Below are 19,975 nucleotides of genomic sequence, written 5' to 3' on the forward strand. Positions count from 1 at the left end.
AGAGAGCTAAATGTTTGGTTGTTCCGGCCAAACTTCTTAATTGCCCCCCAGTCGGGCAAAGACTCTTGCACGGTCGGTCCTACTTGTCAACCGTGTTAACTCTCGGCAAAGGCTTTTTGTTTGGTATCGCTATTGTGCCAGACTCTTCCTCGGTGCGTGCCCTATCTTCCTTTACCCGGATATGTTGGTGCACTCTCTCCATTAAGGCTTCTATAGTAAGGGGCGGTGTCATTGTCATTGAATCCCTCAACTTATTACCAGCCGACAAACCTCGTTTGTACTGTGCGATAACTAGGTTTGTAGGGCAATCTCCAATCTGATTAAAAGTCTCACAATACCAGTTATTGTAAGATCTCAATGTCTATGGAGAGAAGCTGGTCAATCTCCACTGGTGTCTTGGTGTTCGCTCTGAATCTGGTCACAAATGCCTCCGCTAGTTGCGCCCACGAAGCTATGCTACCTTCTGGTAACCTTTCAGACCACGCTAAACCCAGGTCACCAAGGCTGGAAGGAAACAGGATACACATTAGAGCCTCGTTTCGTCGATACACGGCCATAACCTGGTAAAAGTGGCTTAAGTGTATGTAGGGGTTCGACTTTCCCACATAAGTAATGAATTTGGGCTGGTGGAAGCCTGAGGGTAATGGTGCGTTCTCTATTGTCGGAATGAACGGTGAGCTCTGCAGCCTTGCTAACGCTTTGTCTGCTGGTTCATAGGCAAGGCGTGACTCTGGAATTCCAACCTCGACACTCCCATGTGTTCTAGGAGCCAATCGTTGTAGTGCGGAGACTCTGTGGGGGTCGCAAGCTGAGTGTCTTCTCTCCTTCGAGCCCTTTTAGTCCTCATTCTCTCAGGCCTAGAGTAGCGTGTCCTGGAAGTCTTTGATTGTGTATCGCCCGACCTGAGGTTTCTACTTTCAGTTTGTGATGGTGTGAATTGTCTGTCACGATCTTTTGAGTGGCAAGAGTGTGTGTTGCCTTTGCGCCTCTCTTTTATTGCCACTTATTTGCCTTTTATCCGGCTCTTCATAGACTCTGTGTCAGCCGCCATTCTTCTTATTACTTCGTCTTGCTCCCTTATGCGATCTCCGAGAATCTGAGGATCCATCTTTCGCCTCTGTCTATCAGGGCTTTGAGATCGGTGTGGACTTGAGCCCCGTCTTTCTCTTGCTTCTCTCTGCGGATTCCTTCACTGGGGATCTAATTCTGCCATGGGAGCGATAGAAGGTAAACTGTCGTCGCCTTGCCACCTGAAAACACAAACGTGAGCTAACCCGCGGGTGTGTGCCGAAAACCCCTTCGATGCCTAAGTCAGCAACTAGACCATAGACAATAAGCTATGTATATTCTACATTAAGAATTGGGATACCTGTACATAGGTCTGGTCATGAGCTTTTATAGACTTGGTTTGGCCCAATCCTAGTAGGATTCCAACTCTCCTTATAAGAGTCCTTCTAGGAATCACACACCCTACTCACTACCAACCAAGTGAGATGGTTTGCACAATCCTAGTAGGACTTTACTCTCCTTAGCAGAGTCCTCCTAGGAGTCACACTCCTATTCACTATACCAACCAAGTGAGATGGTTTGCACAATCCCAGTAAGACTCTAACTCTACTTAGCAAAGTCCTCCTAAGAGTCTCATCATTGCAAGCCAAGTGAGATGGCTGAACCCTTTACCTCGGTTATACATTCCTGACCGAACTGCCTTATCTCAGTCCCCTGCCATTCGGACCGTGTGATCGAAAGCCGATCTATCGAATGCCACCCTACCGAGCTATACACAGCTCGACCCTTACCATTGATGTTACCTCTACTCCGTGCTCAACATAGGCGAGCCATGATGACCATGCTGCAGGTTGGTATCCTGCCGAGCTACACCTAGCTCGGCCCATCGCCCTGCCATCATCCGGTCAGAAGGTAAATAAGTCCCAATCCCAGCAACACATCCAACCGTCCTGGTACCTACCTCGACCCAATGCTGAAATACAAAATATCTCCTTGGCCCATTGCGCGGCCCAACTTTCAAAGAAGACCCGTCCTAGCTCGGCCCAATTTGCTCACAAATTACCCTCTCAAAATGAAATAAACAAAATAAAAGAAAAAAATAAAGTAAGCAAAAGTAAGAGAGTACTATTTCTTATACAATTTATCAATCAAACATGGGAAATTTTTTTTATTTATCTTTATTTCTTATAATTTCTCTCATGAAATCATTTTATTTAAACAAACTATAAATATTTTAGAAAAATAAATGATAGAGACGCAAAATAAGCTGTTAGACCATCTCCAACGGTGAATTAGATTCATTATCAGATTTGAATTTGATGAAAAAGTACCACTTTTTTCTCTCCAACGGTTTCACCAAAATGATATCAAATTGAGAATGAACCAAAACTTTCACCAAAATGAGGAGCTGGACCAGATTTCACCAAAACACTGTGTGTTTACGTTGAAGGTGGGCCCCACCGGACAACCGGCCGGATGTCCAGCCAGTTGTCCCATTGATCGCCCCATGCATACAAAAAATTGCAAAGCTGTTATGCAGTGCTTCAGTGTTTGAGTGGCCTGCGAATTGTTTCACAATTAGGTTGTTTTTGTGGCACTAACAATAAATTCAAGGTTGATATAGATTTAAATTTCTATCAAAATACAACATGAAATTGTTGCATGGTATATAGATTTAAATTTGTATCAAATATAGCCGTTCTGAACCTACAACTCCAATAAGTTACCATTGGTGTTATAGAGTACTTGACAAACTTACCGTTGCTGTGATCTATAAAATATACCAATTTTTAAACTTTACTATATCATTAGAATTTCTATTTTCTTTATGAGCTTCAGTTTGACAATATCATTACAATTTCTATTTTCTTTGTGAGCTTCAGTGTATATTATCTGTTTCTCAGAATCAGTGTATATCATTATAATATATTTCACTGTCTAAGTTGGATGTTGTATCCTACTGAATTTTCTTCAAACTATGGAAGATTTTGAAATGTTTGAAGAATCACAAACTTCAAAGCACAACAATGATATTAATTTTATTTCAAAAATTTCTCGTGTTTCTCGTGGTAAAGTGTTCACAATTATAAAAGATGAAACTTTATGTAGACCTTGATTGACAGTCTCTCAAGCTCCCATTACTAGTAATAGTTAGACCATAACAATATTTTGGGAATGAGTACTAGTTTATTTTAATTCACAATTGAGCGGTGAATCAAATCGAAGCCATATTTCTTTGTTTCATCGGTGGTCTGTCATGCAAAAAGCAATTAATAAATTCTATGGTTTTCTTTAGCAAATTCAATTAAGGCAACAAAGTGGAACAACTGAGGCAGACATGGTAATTTTTATTTTTGTTATTAAATATCAATTTTCTTTTGTAAGTATACTTGTTATCGATATGTTTTTAATTTTCATTTTGTAGATCGCTGAAGCGAAGCGGATGTATCATGCAATACAAAAAAAAACACTTCACATTTGATACAAGTTGGGATATTTTGCGCCGAAGTTGTAAGTGGGATGAGTTTAGAACACAACAAAAAAAAAACCACGCAACATGCATATCAAGATTCGAATCCACCAACTGAAGATGAGGCTTTTCAACCCAACTACAATATTGCGGGGGACCAACAACTAACTAATACATCAACACGACCAATTGGTACTAAGGCTGTGAAAGAGAAGTTGAAGAATCAAACAACTCACGATGTTAGATTTGATGAAATGGTTGCCAACCAATCTAAAATTGTTGAATTATTATCATCTATCTTCGCTAGAACTGTTAAGTGGGATGAACAAAAAGTGATAGACCGTGAACAGAAGGCTGCAGAGCATCGAAGAAGGGCCGAGGATAGGGAGGAACAACTTAAAATCTTATATATGATGAATGAAAGAGAAACAACGAAATGAAGATCATAGAATAATGTCAATGGACATGACAAGCTTAAATCTTATGCAAAGGACGTACTATGAAGAGTTTCAACGATAAATCTTATTCAATCAACAAATTAATTTCCTTGACTGTTTCTATATTGCATTACTTATTTCAATCAACAATTTCTTGCATTTTAATCTATTTATGTATTGCATTTTATTCTATTTTAATCTATTTCTGTATTGTAATTATATATATGTTCATGGTGGGTTGTATTGGTTTTATTATTTAAAAACAATTACAGTTCATGTTGATGGTGGGTTGTATTGGAATTATTTGTACCGTTTTTATTATTTAAATCATTGCGGAGGGCATGATGTGCATTTTTATCTCTAATACCTAAATGACGAGAGAAAAATGATTGGAAGTCATTGTTAGTACTACAGGAAAGTTCTACTAGTGAGTTGGTTGATGAAGTATCATAATCGAAATTAAGATGCTCATATCTCTCATCTTCGACAATCATATTATGTAATGTAACGCAACTCTTCATTATGCTTCCAAGCATTTTCGGATCCCAAAAATGTACGGCACCACTTATAATTGCAAATCGAGATTGGAGCACTCTGAATGCCCGCTTTACATTCTTTCTTGCTGACTATTGCATCATTTCAAAATGTTGCTTCTTTGCTCCTTAGGGAGAAGACATTGTTTAAACTAGTGTTACCCACTAAGGGTATATATCATCAACAAGGTAATAACCCATATTATAATTGTGTCCATTAATAGTGTAATGGACAATGGGAGCTTTACCTTGGGCAAGATCAGAAAACAAGGGCGATCGATCCAATACATTCAAGTCATTGTGTGATCCAGGCATTTCAAAAAATGCATGACAAATTCATAAGTCATAAGAAGCTACTGCTTTAAGAATGATGGTTGGCTTTCTCTGATGGCTTACGTATTAACCTTGCCATGTCTTTGGACAATTTTTCCACTCCCATTGCATGCAATCTAAACTTCCCAACATACCTGGAAACCCACGAACCTCTCCAATAACAAGTAATCTAGCATTATCAGTTGATGTTGGAGATCTTAGGTATTTTGGTCCAAAAATTTCAATTACTGAATTACAAAAGTGTTGCAAATTTTGAATTGCAGTGCTTCCCTCAATACGTATATTATCATCAACTGCATCTGCTGCCACTCTATATGACAATATTCTCATTGCTGAAGTCATCATTTGTAGGGGAGACAATCCAAGAATATGAGTTGTATCTTGTTTTTGAACAAAATATGGATCATGTGCTTCAATAGCATTCAAAATTCGCAAATACAGAGGACGACGCATTCGAAAACGTCTCCGAAATGTTGCAGGTGAATAAATTGGACCTACCGCAAAATAATCAGCGAAAATCGCTCATGAACCTTCCATCTATCGCAACGTATGTACTTATGTCCTAAAACAGAACCACATCTTTTCTTTGATCGATCAGTTAATTGTAAAATCTGAATCATACTAGCATTATTTATCTCATAAACCCCCAAAAGTGTGACAATTTTTTCATCATCAGACTCACTATCAGAGGATGAGGAAGAAGAAGAGAATGAAAATGAAGTGAATAGGTAAGAATTTGAGGTACTCATTATGTTCTGCTTTCAGTTATGGTGCCTTCCAGATATAACGTACCTCTTGTGTGGTATATGGTACATGGATTAATGTGTTTATATCAGTTCTTTAAAGGAAATCATTATTGGAGGTAACAAAAAATGAAAAATATTTAACGGAGGGAAAAAGAAATAGGAAACGAAATGGGAAACAGAAATGGAGGGGGGAAAAAAAATCAGTGCCCTTATCGGTCGACCGACCGGTTGTCCCACAAGAGACGTCCCCAGTATTTTGATGCAAGCTACAATGTAACAGTTAGAGCGGCTCATATCAGATTGAGGAATTTACATTTTTTTTTACTCAAATTTAGTGAAAAAATTATTAAATCGTTGAAAATACTCTTACTCTAAGTTATCATATTAAATAGGAAAATGCTAGAGGTCCCAAATTTTCTACCAAATAAATGACCAAATGTCTCACATGAGTGTGGGGTCCACAAAATTGCAGACCCCACACCCATGTGAGATATTTGATCATTTATTTGGTAGAAAATTTAGTATCCCTAGCATTACCCTTTATCATTCTACATGGGGAAAAAAATATATGCATAGTTTTATATGAAATTTGTACAAATTTAAAAGACTATCACGTGCAGAGATGGATTTGGAGGGGTGATTGCCCCTTTTATAATTTTAAAATTTTAATTTATATATTAGTATTAGTTATTGATTATTTTTAAATCGTACAAATTCACTCTCTATGAGTTGTAAAAAAAGATAGTGTTTGCACCGCCTTCACATCTATATCTATGAAAACACAGTGTTTGAACTATAAAATTTAACAATTTGGACTCAAAAAAAAAAAAAATTCTTACAATTAAATTTCATAGATTGTCTTACCATTCTTATTTTTTGTAACTCAATAAAAATATAAGAAATATTTTATTTATATATGTTTTCATGATATTTTTCATATTTTTTATTGGTAGAAATCAAGGTTGTCAGTTATATATATTTTTAAATTTTTTATTAGTATATATATTCGCCCCTTATTAGAATTCCGAGTCCATCTCTAATCATGTGATCATATTGTTTAATTATAATTTTTTTTTTGTTTTTTAATTTTTTTTTTTTTTTTAATGTCATCTATATTTACAAAACCCAACATTAAGCCTTCAGTTGGGCTTATTGGCCTTTAAGGTGGCCCAATTCAAGTTAATCAAGGTCGTCATAGCACAAAATTTTCTGACTATTTTTATATTATTTTAATATAAACCCAAAGAGTGCGAGTGATATTTTTGATAATTCTTATACACTAAGGAGTGATTTGAAAAGTTGGTTAAAAATTAATTTTTTAGTTTTTTTTTTACTTTTTTGTTGCGTATAAAAAATGTGAGGTGATGTGCCACCCAAAATGAGTTAAAAACTAAAAATTAGCTTTTTTTTTTTGGCTTTCCAAGTGACGTGTAAAGAAAGTTTTTATTATTGCATATGCTATTTGTTAAATTATAATTGTTTATTATCTTAATTTAGTTTGTTGTAATAATAATAATAAAAAAAAAAAAGAGTGGTTGGGCATGGAAGTTAGGTAGTCGCTACTCACTGGTCTGAACACCAATCCAGATAATTTCATGCTCTCCGATCCATTGGGCCAAAGGGCTTTAAGGCCCATAATTCAAACTACCTCAAACCCATTCAGCCCAATGTGATAGATCCGCATTAAACGCTCTCTCTCTCTCTATTTGTTTTTCTTTCTAGATCAGTTACCTATGAAGGCTTTTGGTGATTGAATCATAATCTGAAGCATTGAGGTTCGTCAATCACATTCACAGATCCACATTTTTCTTTTTCAAAATCATTCAACGATCTTTTAGATTTTTAGTTTGATTTTCAAATTTTAGATCTGAATTTATAGTTATTGTCAGTGTGTAATTTGATTTGAATTACTACTGATTTTTTTAAAAATATTTATTTTTGTGTAGAGATCTAGATTGAAAGAGAGAGAGTTGAAAATGGAGAAGTCTTGCACATTGTTGGTCCATTTTGACAAAGGAACACCGGCACTCGCGAACGAGATCAAGGAAGCATTGGAAGGGAATGATGTTTACGCAAAGATCGACGCTTTGAAGAAAGCAATCATGCTTTTGTTGAATGGCGAAACCATGCCGCAGTTGTTTATCACCATTGTTCGGTACGTTCTTCCTTCCGAAGACCATACGATTCAGAAACTATTGCTTTTGTATTTTGAAATTATTGAAAAAACTGATTCGAAAGGGAGAGTCTTGCAAGAAATGATTTTGATTTGTCAAAACCTGTTGAACAATCTAAATCACCCTAACGAGTACATCAGAGGGGTCACACTTCGGTTTCTTTGTCGGTTGAAAGAAACCGAGGTTATTGAGCCTTTGATCCCAACCGTTTTAACGAATTTAGAGCATCGCCATCCGTTTGTTCGAAGGAATGCGATTTTAGCTGTGATGTCAATATATAAGCTTCCCCAAGGGGAACAGTTGTTGGATAATGCACCTGATTTGATTGAGAAGGTTCTTTTGACTGAACAAGATCAGTCAGCAAAGCGAAATGCATTCCTTATGTTGTTCAATTCTGCACAAGATAGGGCGGTTAATTACCTTTTCACCCACGTCGATAGAATTATCGATTGGAATGAACAGCTTCAGATGGTGGTGTTGGAGTTGATTCGTAAGGTTTGCAGAGCAAACAGGGGAGAGAAGGGGAAGTACATAAAGATCATCATATCGTTGCTTAATGCCCCGTCAGCAGCAGTAATTTATGAATGTGCTGGGACTCTTGTTTCTTTATCCTCGGCTCCTACGGCAATCAGGGCTGCTGCGAATACTTATTGCCAGCTTTTAGTGTCACAAAGTGACAACAATGTTAAGCTTATTGTGCTTGACCGGCTCAACGAGCTTAAATCTTCACATAGAGAGATTATGGTTGATATGATAATGGATGTTCTTAGGGCACTTTCAAGCCCAAATCTTGATATTCGTAGGAAAACTATTGACATTGCTCTGGAGTTGATAACTCCTAGGAACATTGATGAAGTTGTTCTTGTGCTAAAGAAAGAAGTTATGAAGACTCAGAGTGCAGATCAAGAGAAAAATGGGGAGTATAGGCAAATGCTTGTGCAAGCTATTCATTCTTGTGCAATCAAATTTCCGGAGGTGGCAAGCACAGTTGTGCATCTTCTGATGGATTTCTTGGGAGATAGCAATGTTGCCTCGGCTATTGATGTGGTTGTCTTTGTGCGGGAGATAATTGAAACAAACCCAAAATTGAGGATGTCTATAGTAACTAGGCTTTTGGACACCTTCTATCAAATCCGGGCTGCACGGGTGTGTTCTTGTTCTCTTTGGATCATTGGTGAGTACTGCCTTTCACTTTCTGAAGTTGAGAGTGGGATTGTGACTATTAAGCAGTGCCTTGGGGACCTCCCCTTTTACACCCCTCCAGTGGAAGGGGATGGTCAGGATACTTTGAAGAATTCTCAGCAAGCAAACTCCATCACAGTATCTTCTAGAAGGCCTGCAATTCTTGCGGATGGGACCTATGCTACCCAGAGTGCTGCCTTGGAAACTGCCATGTCACCTCCATCACTTGTTCAAGGATCATTGGTATCTATTGGAAACTTGAGATCACTGATTCTTGCCGGTGATTTTTTCCTTGGTGCAGTTGTGGCATGCTCACTGACAAAACTTGTTTTGAGATTGGAAGAGGTTCAGCCATCTAAAGCTGAAGTGAATAAAGCAACTACCCAGGCCTTATTGGTTATGGTCTCTATGCTACAACTGGGACAATCGTCATTTCTTCCACACCCAATTGACAGTGATTCTTATGATAGGATTGTCCTATGCATCAGATTGCTTTGTGGTACTGGTGATGAGGTAAGGAAGATATGGTTGCAATCTTGCCGACAGAGTTTTGTAAAAATGCTCGCGGATAAGCAGTTCCGTGAAACAGAGGAAATGAAAGCGAAGGCTCAGATATGTCATGCCCAGCCCGATGACCTTATTGATTTCTACCATTTGAAGAGCAGGAAGGTAATAGAAATTTTCCTTTTATTGTCTTTCTCGTGATGTGGAATTAGCTGGCCTTATAAAATTTGATGGGTGTTTCTTTTGTTTTGATTACATAATTACTATAGACAACTTCTCGTATTAAGCTGATGTTAGATAATTTTGTTAATTTCAAGCCATAAAAGACAGGTGGTTGATCCTGATTTACTTTCTAATGTTCTGTTTATTTTTGTACTTACAAATTTTCTTGGAAATGGCATATTGAGTCAATTTATATGTGTATAGCCGTTTTTTTTTGTTTTTTTGTTTTTTTTTCTCTAGTGAATTGTTTATTTATAAAGTGTGGTTTGTTGACAAATTTCTGCTATTTGTTTGATGTCCATATGGGAAATGCAATGTGTTTTTGTAAATTTCTTTCTTTTCTTTTCCTGGGTTGTTGCTTTGTATTATATCTTAAAACTTATGGTTGTTAGGAGGCTTCATGAGTTGAGGTTAGAGATAGATAATCAGCAATTTTAATTTTTTATCTCATGCTATGTACTAAATTTAGCAGAGTAATGTGTTTGAAGGTGAACAGTGTAAATGGACGATTGGTTAGATCATTTGTAATGTTGAATATGATAAGGAGCTATCTTACTGATAATTCCATCTATTTGTATAGTTTTTCAGTTTTGTTTGTTTGTTTGTTTGTTTGTTTGTTTGTTTGTTTGTTTTGTTATTGGTCAATTGTATGTTTTGCTCTTTCCCCTCCAATTAATGGTTATCTTGCATTTATCTTATTGCTATTTTTCTTTTCTAAAATCCACATAATTGTCAGGGTATGAGCCAGCTTGAGTTGGAAGATGAGGTGCAGGATGATCTAAAACGTGCCACTGGAGAGTTCATAAATGACAGTGATGATGCAAATAAACTTAATCGCATTCTTCAGCTCACAGGATTCAGTGATCCTGTCTATGCCGAAGCATATGTTACAGTTCATCATTATGACATTGTCCTAGATGTTACTGTCATCAACCGCACCAAGGAGACCCTCCAAAATTTGTGCTTGGAGTTGGCAACCATGGGCGATCTCAAACTTGTGGAGCGTCCACAAAACTACACTCTAGCACCAGAAACAAGCAAGCAGATAAGGGCCAATATTAAGGTTTCTTCAACTGAAACAGGAGTTATATTTGGGAATATTGTCTATGAGACTTCAAATGTGTTCGAGCGAAATGTTGTTGTCCTCAATGACATTCACATTGATATAATGGACTACATTTCTCCTGCAACTTGTGCCGATGTGGCATTTAGAACTATGTGGGCTGAATTTGAGTGGGAAAACAAGGTATATCTTCTTTTCTTGTTTATGATTATGATATTTTATATTTTATCAATTTATCTACTAAAATTAAGCTTGTTTCATATATTTTCTAAACAATTTTGGGAACAAACACAATTATTTCCTGCAGATCGTGTAAATATTTTCTGTAACTTGAGATGATCTAATTATTAATAAATCATACCAGTGTTTCATGCTGAAACTTTCAAAAAGAATTGGAAAGAAATCCAGTTTCTTTACCCAGCATCCTTTTTCATGCTTCTCACCATTTGTGTCATGTAGATGACGTTGATGTATGTTTGGCTGGGATGCTGATGAGGATAAGGATTCTCGTGTAGGACTGTTCTTTTTGATGATTACTTTGTTGGTTGATTGTAGACAATTCATATCCATCCATGGCTAATACCCATCTGTATACTTAGCAGGGAGCTCCATTAATCTACTCTGTATGATATAGTAAATTCACAAACATGCATGTGTGAAATGCAGCTTTGTAGACTTTACTGCTTGCTTATCTATTTAGTTGCAACTTGCAAGTTAAAAAAACAAAGCTATTGAAAGCTCCTGATACTAGATGTTTGTAAGATTCCAATATTCAAGCACTCATTATATGCTGTTGCATTTCTGTTTGGATGTTTTCTTGTTTGATTAGTTTTGGGTCAGTACATTCGCAACTTTCCATGTTTTAACTTTTAGGTTATTGCCATTTTGCCTTACTAGACACACATTATGAAGCTTAAGTTAGATTTTAGCAGGACTTATCTTTCTGCATATTATTCTCTAATGTTTTCTTCGGTAACTCGAGTTTTCTAATCTTGCTGGTGTATTGATGATGCATTGTGGATTCAATATTAAAAAAAATTAATATGCTGTTACCAATTCTCAGGTTGCGGTAAACACTGTTATTCAAGCTGAGAAGGAATTTCTGAACCATATCATCAAGTCGACAAATATGAAGTGCCTAACTCCACTGTAAGTTCATCAAAACTCTTTCTTACTCGAGTCTCTCCTAATAACAACTACAATGCTCTGGCTCTTCATCTTCTCACCTTCTCTTAGTTTCTGATAGCCATATATATCTCATCATGTTTGCTGATTGGGTAAATCAGGTCGGCACTGGAAGGCGAGTGCGGATTCCTGGCTGCTAACCTGTACGCGAAAAGTATATTTGGGGAGGATGCTTTGGTAAATGTGAGCATTGAGAAACAAGCAGATGGAAAGCTGAGTGGGTACATCAGAATAAGGAGCAAGACTCAAGGAATTGCTCTTAGCCTGGGGGACAAGATCACTCTCAAACAGAAGGGAGGCTCTTGAATTGAGTCTAGGCATCATAGTTTTTTTCTACCTTTCTTCCTCTTTGACATTATTTACTCCATGTTGGTACCAATTAGAGGTACAATTTTTTCCATTTTTTTACCCCATTCTGTGTCTAAATTTTCGCTTTTGGACTAAAATGAAAGGGGTGCTCTACTTGATTGTATCTCGGAAACAGATGACATTCATTTTGTTATTCTGCAAATTTATAGTTTCTTTCCTCTTCATGCCTCGTATTCTTTTCTGTCATGTTCTTTTTTCTCCCCCATCTTGTCATTATTGTCATTTCTCTTTTTGAGACTTTAATATCTTGTTCACTTAGTTGAGAATGGTTTCTCATAGATACTCTGCAAAATGATTTAGATATTTTCAGTATTTTTTTTCGAACTTCTGGTGAATTTGAAGAGGAACCTAGGTTGGTTACTGGTGGTTGGTTCATGTTCTATGAAATTAGTAATGAATTAAAAGTTAGGTTAGAAGAGTTTTGGGTTTGAAGGTATAGTATGATTTGGTGGACGGCTGATTCGTAAAAGTATGTCCGACGTGATGTTCCATGTAGGATTCTCAACTCTTGTTTCATGCATTTACAATTACGAGATTTATTTTTAAACTTAGGTCATGTTTGTTTGGGTGGACATGAGCTTGGGATTGGACTAATAGTCCAATAAAATTATTAATTCTATGTTTGGTTAAACAATTGATGTACGGACTAATTATTTTAAACTTGACTATTAATTAAGATAGGATACATAATCCAACGGATTCGTAGTCCTAGGACTATTAGTCATGGGAATGCTAATCCAGTCCGCCCAAACAAACATGGCCTTAAAGACAATGAGGTCTTGTTAATGAAAATAATGAAATAGGACTGAATTTTATTTTTTGGGGGAGATTCACCCGAATCTCTCTTAAAGTAATTAGGTCAGCTACTTATGTACAGCTTAATAGAGTTATTTTATTTTATTACACTGCGTAACAATTTATAAAAAAAAAAAAAAAAAAAAATCAAGATTACTACTCTCTACATGAACAACCTGAGCAACCTCCAAATTAATTCCTACCTACCAAAGATAATACTTGCAATTTCTAAGTTCTTTGCTTTTGGGTTTCAACATGTACAAGAAAATAAAATGCCTTCTTCCCCTAATCAAATCATGATCGCTTAAGCTTCTTATCTTATTAGTGGGTTTTGTTCGCTTCACACCATTATCCAACGGAAAAATTCCCTAATTTAGCTTTAATATATAATGATATACAAACAACAAAAGTTATACAAAACTATTATAGACTAAGTTTGTATACATTATTTTTTTTAGAACAATTCATTTAATATCTTTATTTTAAAATGAAAAATGCTAAAAACAGCTATTGGTCTGTTGTTAGTGTTGAAAAATATGTAAAAAGTGTTTTGGGATACGTAAAAAGTGTATTGAAATTATAATTTTTTTGTCATTTTGTACTTGTTATTGACAATTCTTAAGATTATCATTAGCAGGACCTAAAGCATGCCATTGTCACTGTGACAACATTGGTGTATGAATATCATTTTGGGTTATTTATATCAAATATCCCTCAACTATTAGTGAATATTATTTTACTCTTTTCATCTATGAATTTGTATATATTAATTCTCTCAACTATAAAAATATATCATTTTCACCCCTGCTGACTACCTCAAAAAATGATGTATTTGTATGAATTTTATACTTGATTAAGGCGGTCAATATGTACGGATTTATGGATGAGGAAGGTGAAGTGATATTAAGGGGTGTTTTGGCAACACATTAAAAATGTCAAAAGCCAGCTTTTAACTCATTTTGAGTCACATCACCTCTCACATGAAACAGTAAAAAGAGTCGCGCAAAAAAAAAAAAAAAAAAAAAAAAGTTAAAAAATTAACTTATAATCATTTTCCCAAAAACATCCATAATTAATAGTTGAGGTTTTTGTGTAATTAACCCTGTCGTCATTTACACGCTTGTTGAGGGTTCCATGAGTTGCCTAGAATTCGTACATAAAATTATTACATAATGAGGTGACCTTAAAAGAATTGTGAGGATGAGTACATTGATGGTAAAGAAATCTGTTTTTATCACTTTATATATATGTGTAGCTTATCTACTCATGCAATTACAATCCCATTCAAGAAACCCACCGGCTTGGTGGTTGTGGATTCCTCAAATTCCTGTTATTGCAGTGAAGTTGGTTTGAATCTGTCAGCCTTCTTTTAACTCAATTTGGTGAGTTAGTTGGAGAGAAAGTTTTAGTGAAATTTTACTACTTCTCAAATGTATATTTTATCCATCTCTCTCTCTATCTCTCTTTAAAACTCACTCAACTAGTTTATTCAAGTGAATGATCATCACATCCATGGTTAAGGCTTTGTTTGGCAATGGCAGAGTTTGAAAGCACAGACAATCTTGTCATTGCTAGCAGAGTTCTAAGAACCACCTTACAAAAATCAAGAGATTTAACTTCTGCAATCGACAAAACTGGCCCGAGATTGGAATCCATAAGCCAAACACTACCATCACTAGAAGAGGCTATAAAAAGCATTGCGCAAAAGTGTTCTCTTGTCGCGATCAGAGGACACGTTGATCGTGCTATTGGCCCCGCTGCAGCTGTTCTAAAGGTTTTCGATACAGTCAATGGCCTCCAAGGATCGCTGTCGTGTGATCCCTCTTCTCATCTCTTTCGCTATCTTTCTTTAGTGAAACAGCTCGAAGAGGCACTAAAATTTCTAAGCGGTAATTGCGCATTGGTGATTCAGTGGTTAGAGGACGTTGTGCAGTTCTTGAAAGACAATACTGTTGATGATGATTTTTACCTTTCGAATGTGAGGAAGTTCTTGAAGATTCTTGGAGAGTTACAAGCAATGGAGGCACGGTCACGCCACGTTGGAGGTCCTCTGTTTGGTGCACTGGAAAAACTGGAATGTGAATTCAAACACATTTTGATGGAAAACAGTTTTCCAATCCCTTTCTCAGAACAAGCCTGCGTTTCTTCACTGCCTCTGCCAGAACCTGTAATTCAGAAATTGCAGGCTATCATTGAGCGATTAAACGCTAACAATCGGATTGAAAAGTGTGTGGCGATTTATGCTGAGGTTCGGAGTTCAAATGCTAGGGCTACAATGCAAGCTCTTGATTTGGATTACCTTGACATTTCACTATCTGAATTTGATAGAGTGCAAAGCATAGAGGATCACATAGATCAGTGGGAAAACCATTTGGAATTTGCTGTAATGCACGTTTTTGATATCGAACACAGACTTTGCAGCGATGTTTTTCACAAGGTTGGTTCGGATGTTTGGATGAGCTGCTTCGCAAAGATTGCTGTCCAATCCGGAATCCATAATTTCATTAAATTTGGGAACAGTATTACAAAGGGTAAGAAAGATGCAATCAAGCTGTTGAAGTTGTTGGACATTTTTGCGGTTCTGAGCAAGCTGAGATTGCATTTCAACTATTTGTTTGGTGGGAAAGCGTGTGTGGAAATTCAGGATCAGACGAGGGATTTAATCAAGAAAGTAGTAGATGGGGCATGCGAAATTTTCTTGGAGCTTTCTTATCAAGTGGAGTTACAAAGACAATCCACGCCTCCCTCTGATGGCAGTGTTCCAAGGCTGCTCAATTTTGTCACTGACTTCTGCAATCAGCTGCTTGAGGATGATTATAGACTAATCTTGATTCAGGTTCTTGAGATTCATCAGATTTGGAATTACCAAAATTTCGACAGTGAAATTCTTTCAAAAGAGGTCTATAAGATAATGAGCGCAATTGAATTGAACTTGGAGACATGGTCGAAGACATACAAAGACTCAACCCTGTCCTGTCTTTTCATGCTGAACGCGAATTGGAACATCTTCAAGAGCTTAAAAGGGACAAATCTCGGTGACATGATGGGCGATTCGTGGCTGAGACACCACGAGCAGGCAGTGGAGTATTATGCAACCGTCTACGTGAGACAAAGTTGGGGAAAGCTTCCTGCTCTATTGAGTGAGGAGGGTAGTTTAGTCTTTTCCTCTAATGATTTGGTGAAGAAGAGACTCAAATCATTCAATGAGGCATTTGATGAAATCTATAAGAAGCAATCCAATTGGGTTGTGTTAGATAGAGGGTTGAGAGTGAAGATATGTGAACTTGTGGTTCGGATTGTTGTTCCTGTTTATGAGAGGTTTATGAAGAGTTATATGCCTTGGGCTGAGCAAGGAACAAGCCCAACCAAGTATGTGAAATACACAGTGGATAGTTTAGAGAGTATGATTAGGTCTATGTTGCAATCAAAACTAGGGAAGTATGATAGTAGTAGCACCAAATGTAGACACTTGATTGGTAAGATCAAGAATGTTGTCACCAATCACTTTTCCTCGAGTCCTGCAGCTGCATGATTGTCTAATTTATCTGATTATCGTTATACACAAATGTACGAGTCTCACTTGTATTTATTATTTTTTGTCTTAGTCATAAAAATATTTGTAAGAAATCTATTTATGTATAACATTACTCTTGTAATCATTAACTTTACATAGAGAAACTTGAAATGTTCATTTGTGGGTTACACTGTTTGGTATCATTTTTATTTTTGTTGTTTTCATTTTTCAGAAAACACATAAAACTTGTTTAGCAAAAATTTCCAAAAACTGTTTTGGGAATTTTTATTTTTTTAGTGCCACCCATTTGTTAGAAAACACACAAAAAAAATGTTCTTAAAAATTGGAAGACTGTTTTGAACAAAAATGAAAACCAGTAAGCTTTTCTTGTGGATGGCTTCCAGTATTCTGATAATGACTTTCTGTTATAATTTAAACCACAAATTGCTGAACCTTTTGAATATATTAATAATCAAGATCAGAATGAAAAGGTTGGTATGACCATGAAAAGAAAAAGCTACCCTCTTAGATCTGTCCAGTTGTTTCAACCACCATATATATATTTGCTCAATTGTATCTTTATTCAATCTTTCCATTATTTCCCCCTCCCCCTCTTCCTTTAAACTTTACTGGGTGGCATTACACTTTTGTTTTGATCATGAGGAAAGAGGGTCATCTTTATTTAATTTTTCTTATCTGTCTTTTCTACACAAATTTGACAGTAGATGTTTGGTGGTTCAACTGCCCAAGTATGAAACCTGGTGAAAGGGGAAATGCAGCCTCTCAAACAATTCAATTTGCACACTACTTGGAAATATTATATCTAGTCCATCATAGGCTTTAAAAATGTTTTTTTTTTTTCATAGGATTTAAAAAGTTTTTTTTTTTTTTTTTTTTTTTTTTTTTTTTTTTTTTTTGGGGTACCTCTAGATGGGTTACACTTTTTTTAAAAAAAATATTTTTTTTTGAGTAAATTACAATTTTTATTCTTATAGTTTGATTAAAATTTCACTTTGGTTTTGCATTTTAATCTAAATTTTAATTATTTTTTTTACATGTAAGTCTCAAGAGGCTGACAAATTATTAATTTTAATTTCTAATTTAAACGAAATAACCAAATTAAAACTATATTTTAGATGAATTCTAAACCAAACTAACCAATTAAATTATCAACAGGAGAGAACTTAGTCTTCATTTTTTTTTTCTTTTTTTTTTTTTTTTTCAATAAAGGTTAATTACAGATCACATTTGTTTAGAAGTTTTGGATGCTTTAAAAAATAAAAATAAGAAAATGCTATGGATCCCAAATAATTTATTAATTTTTTTACCAAACTTCTCACATAGTGATAGGATCCACACAAATCTACCTATGTGTAGGTCCCACACCCATGTGAAAGGTTTGATAGAAAATTTGATAAATTATTTAGGATCCCTAACCTAACTCATAAAAATATGAGTGTCAACTTCAATGGCTGTAAAAAATAGAAATCCACTCAACTGGAAAATCAAACTACAGAATTGGTGTTCTCTAGTTAATATCAACCATTGATCTTTCACTCAGACAACTAAAACAAGATTATATGTATACAATCATCCACTCATTTCTATATGGTTCTAACCCACGAGACAAGTGTGTTAGAGACCCAACGTTTATACAAACAAACCTATATAGATAATATTAAATTACACTGGAAATTCATAATTATACTCAGAATCATCAATGTATAGTTGAGATTTAATCTATGAATAGACCCCACAATATACCATCAAATTTTAGTTACACTTGGTTTCTTGAGTATATTTTTTGACCCAAATTTTGTGTCTCTAGAATTTTCCATCTATATAGATATGTAATAAATGCCCTTAGTTCAGAATGGAGTGTGAATTATAAATTTAAGAATATATAAATTGGTCACAAAATCAAATAATAAAAATAGACAAGATTTTTTTTAAAGAATATAAAATTTTATCCATTTATATAGATTTTATATTCTTTTATGTATCTAATTTTTATGTTTATAGCATAATTGTTTCTGTAAAAAAACCAAAGACACGAGTAAAAATATTAATTTATGAATGTGAAGTCATAGAGACAAAAGAAAGCCTTCAGATGCGCACGCACACACAAAAAAAAAAAAATTATTGGACACTCCACTTTTAAATTTGATTTTTTTTTTTTTTTCGGCACCTCAACTAATTCCAACGTTTTGAATACACAGTGGGACTTACAAACCACTCACACTGGGCAATTGTTGACCAAGTGAGGGCCATAAAACTGTATAAACACCACACATACACACCCAAAGGCTATCCGATGTGGGATAGCCCCAACCCAAACCAGCCCAAGCCCTAAAGTCTCACCCGATCTAATGGTCAAGTCCAAAGAAGGTTTGGAACTGAGCCCACAACTAGACCAGCCCTGACCTGGTTGTTTTGAACACACAGCGGGACGAAGCCAAAGAAGACCTAGGGATCACATGCCCCTTCTCAATTTTTGAACTTTTTACTTAGTTATTTTTCATATGCAAAATGTATTATCTTTTTATTTTAACATATTTTTTGGCTAAGAATTTTTTTGTATTGTTCACAATACATAGTTACTTGATATTTTGGGAGCAATATGTAGTATTGTTTATGTAGTAGCCTTAACTACAAGTGTAGCGGGAAAACTTATGGATTTGATATAATTAACTCGTTATTTTTAAATAGTTAAGTGGTAATGACAGACCCATTTAGTGTGAATTGTGGTTTATCATGTTGTGAGCATCACGTAAGCAACGCCATATGGTATATTTTAAGTCTGTTTAATCATTTCTATTCAAAACACATTATTTATAAACAATATCACCTCTCTAATATTCTTCTGTCAGACAAAAATTAAACAGATTTTATAATAATTTATATTATAAACGATGTGTTTTTATTTTCTGAAATTAAGAATTTTGATTCATAATTTTTTGTACTAGAATTGCAAACTAACATCACCATCTTGCACCAAACTATTCCACACTATTATAGAATTTTGATTTGTTGCTATTTAATAATGAATATTTAACTTTTTGTGTTTAAATTTAGCTCACGAAATTATTATTATTTTAATATTGATCATGATTTTTTTAAATAAAAAAATATAATTAATAATGCTTCTTCTAACTTATGGGTGTTTTAAGAAGATGGTTAAAAATTAACTTTTTAATTTTTTTAAAATTTTTGATTTTTTTTTTTTTTGTGAGAGATGAAATAAGTTAAAAATTGAGAAGTGAACATTAACTCACTTTTTAAAAATAACCCTTAAGTTCTTAACTCCCTCAATGCTCTTCCGTTTCTCTCCCCAGTGCTAGTTACCTCTCTCATTCACTCCTTATTAAATTTTAACCCAAACACAATAAAGCTTCGTCGTTCGAATTTTCTCCCCCCTAATCCCCCGAATGCCCAAAACG

General features: G+C 35.4%; 3 protein-coding genes across 3 annotated transcripts; 2 read left to right on the plus strand and 1 right to left on the minus strand.

The window, feature by feature from the left end:
* Nucleotides 1-341: 341 nt before the first annotated feature.
* Nucleotides 342-5,234, minus strand: LOC114304377 (uncharacterized). The gene is made up of 2 exons (XM_082909962.1): nt 4,916-5,234; nt 342-484 (listed from the first exon to the last, which is right to left on the minus strand). The coding sequence occupies exons 1-2, from the start codon at nt 5,232-5,234 to the stop codon at nt 342-344; spliced, it is 462 nt and encodes a 153-aa protein (XP_082766088.1).
* A 1,935-nt stretch (nt 5,235-7,169) lies between these two features.
* On the plus strand, nt 7,170-12,390 carry LOC114304369 (coatomer subunit beta-1). The gene is made up of 5 exons (XM_028249528.2): nt 7,170-7,302; nt 7,474-9,552; nt 10,346-10,855; nt 11,736-11,821; nt 11,959-12,390. Exons 2-5 carry the CDS (start codon nt 7,504-7,506, stop codon nt 12,161-12,163), a joined length of 2,850 nt encoding a protein of 949 aa, XP_028105329.1. The 5' UTR covers nt 7,170-7,302; nt 7,474-7,503; the 3' UTR covers nt 12,164-12,390.
* A 1,833-nt stretch (nt 12,391-14,223) lies between these two features.
* On the plus strand, nt 14,224-16,723 carry LOC114304371 (exocyst complex component EXO70A1-like). Its single transcript, XM_028249532.2, has one exon. The coding sequence runs from the start codon at nt 14,556-14,558 to the stop codon at nt 16,551-16,553; it is 1,998 nt and encodes a 665-aa protein (XP_028105333.2). The 5' UTR covers nt 14,224-14,555; the 3' UTR covers nt 16,554-16,723.
* The last annotated feature ends 3,252 nt before the right edge of the window (nt 16,724-19,975 follow it).

This window comes from Camellia sinensis, chromosome 15, assembly GCF_055761805.1.
Source record: "Camellia sinensis isolate YWXY chromosome 15, ASM5576180v1, whole genome shotgun sequence".
Taxonomy (NCBI): Eukaryota; Viridiplantae; Streptophyta; class Magnoliopsida; order Ericales; family Theaceae; genus Camellia; species Camellia sinensis.

Bases quoted from the DNA above. Each gene is read 5' to 3' on its own strand.
- LOC114304377 (XM_082909962.1), bottom strand. From the start codon at position 5,234: ATGCGTCGTCCTCTGTATTTGCGAATTTTGAATGCTATTGAAGCACAT. The intron at 485-4,915 runs GTATGTTGGGAA...ACCTGGGTTTAG, and splicing joins AGAGGTTCGTGGGTTTCCAG to CGTGGTCTGAAAGGTTACCA.
- LOC114304371 (XM_028249532.2), top strand. From the start codon at position 14,556: ATGGCAGAGTTTGAAAGCACAGACAATCTTGTCATTGCTAGCAGAGTT.
- LOC114304369 (XM_028249528.2), top strand. From the start codon at position 7,504: ATGGAGAAGTCTTGCACATTGTTGGTCCATTTTGACAAAGGAACACCG. The intron at 10,856-11,735 runs GTATATCTTCTT...ACCAATTCTCAG, and splicing joins AATTTGAGTGGGAAAACAAG to GTTGCGGTAAACACTGTTAT. The intron at 11,822-11,958 runs GTAAGTTCATCA...TGGGTAAATCAG, and splicing joins ATGAAGTGCCTAACTCCACT to GTCGGCACTGGAAGGCGAGT.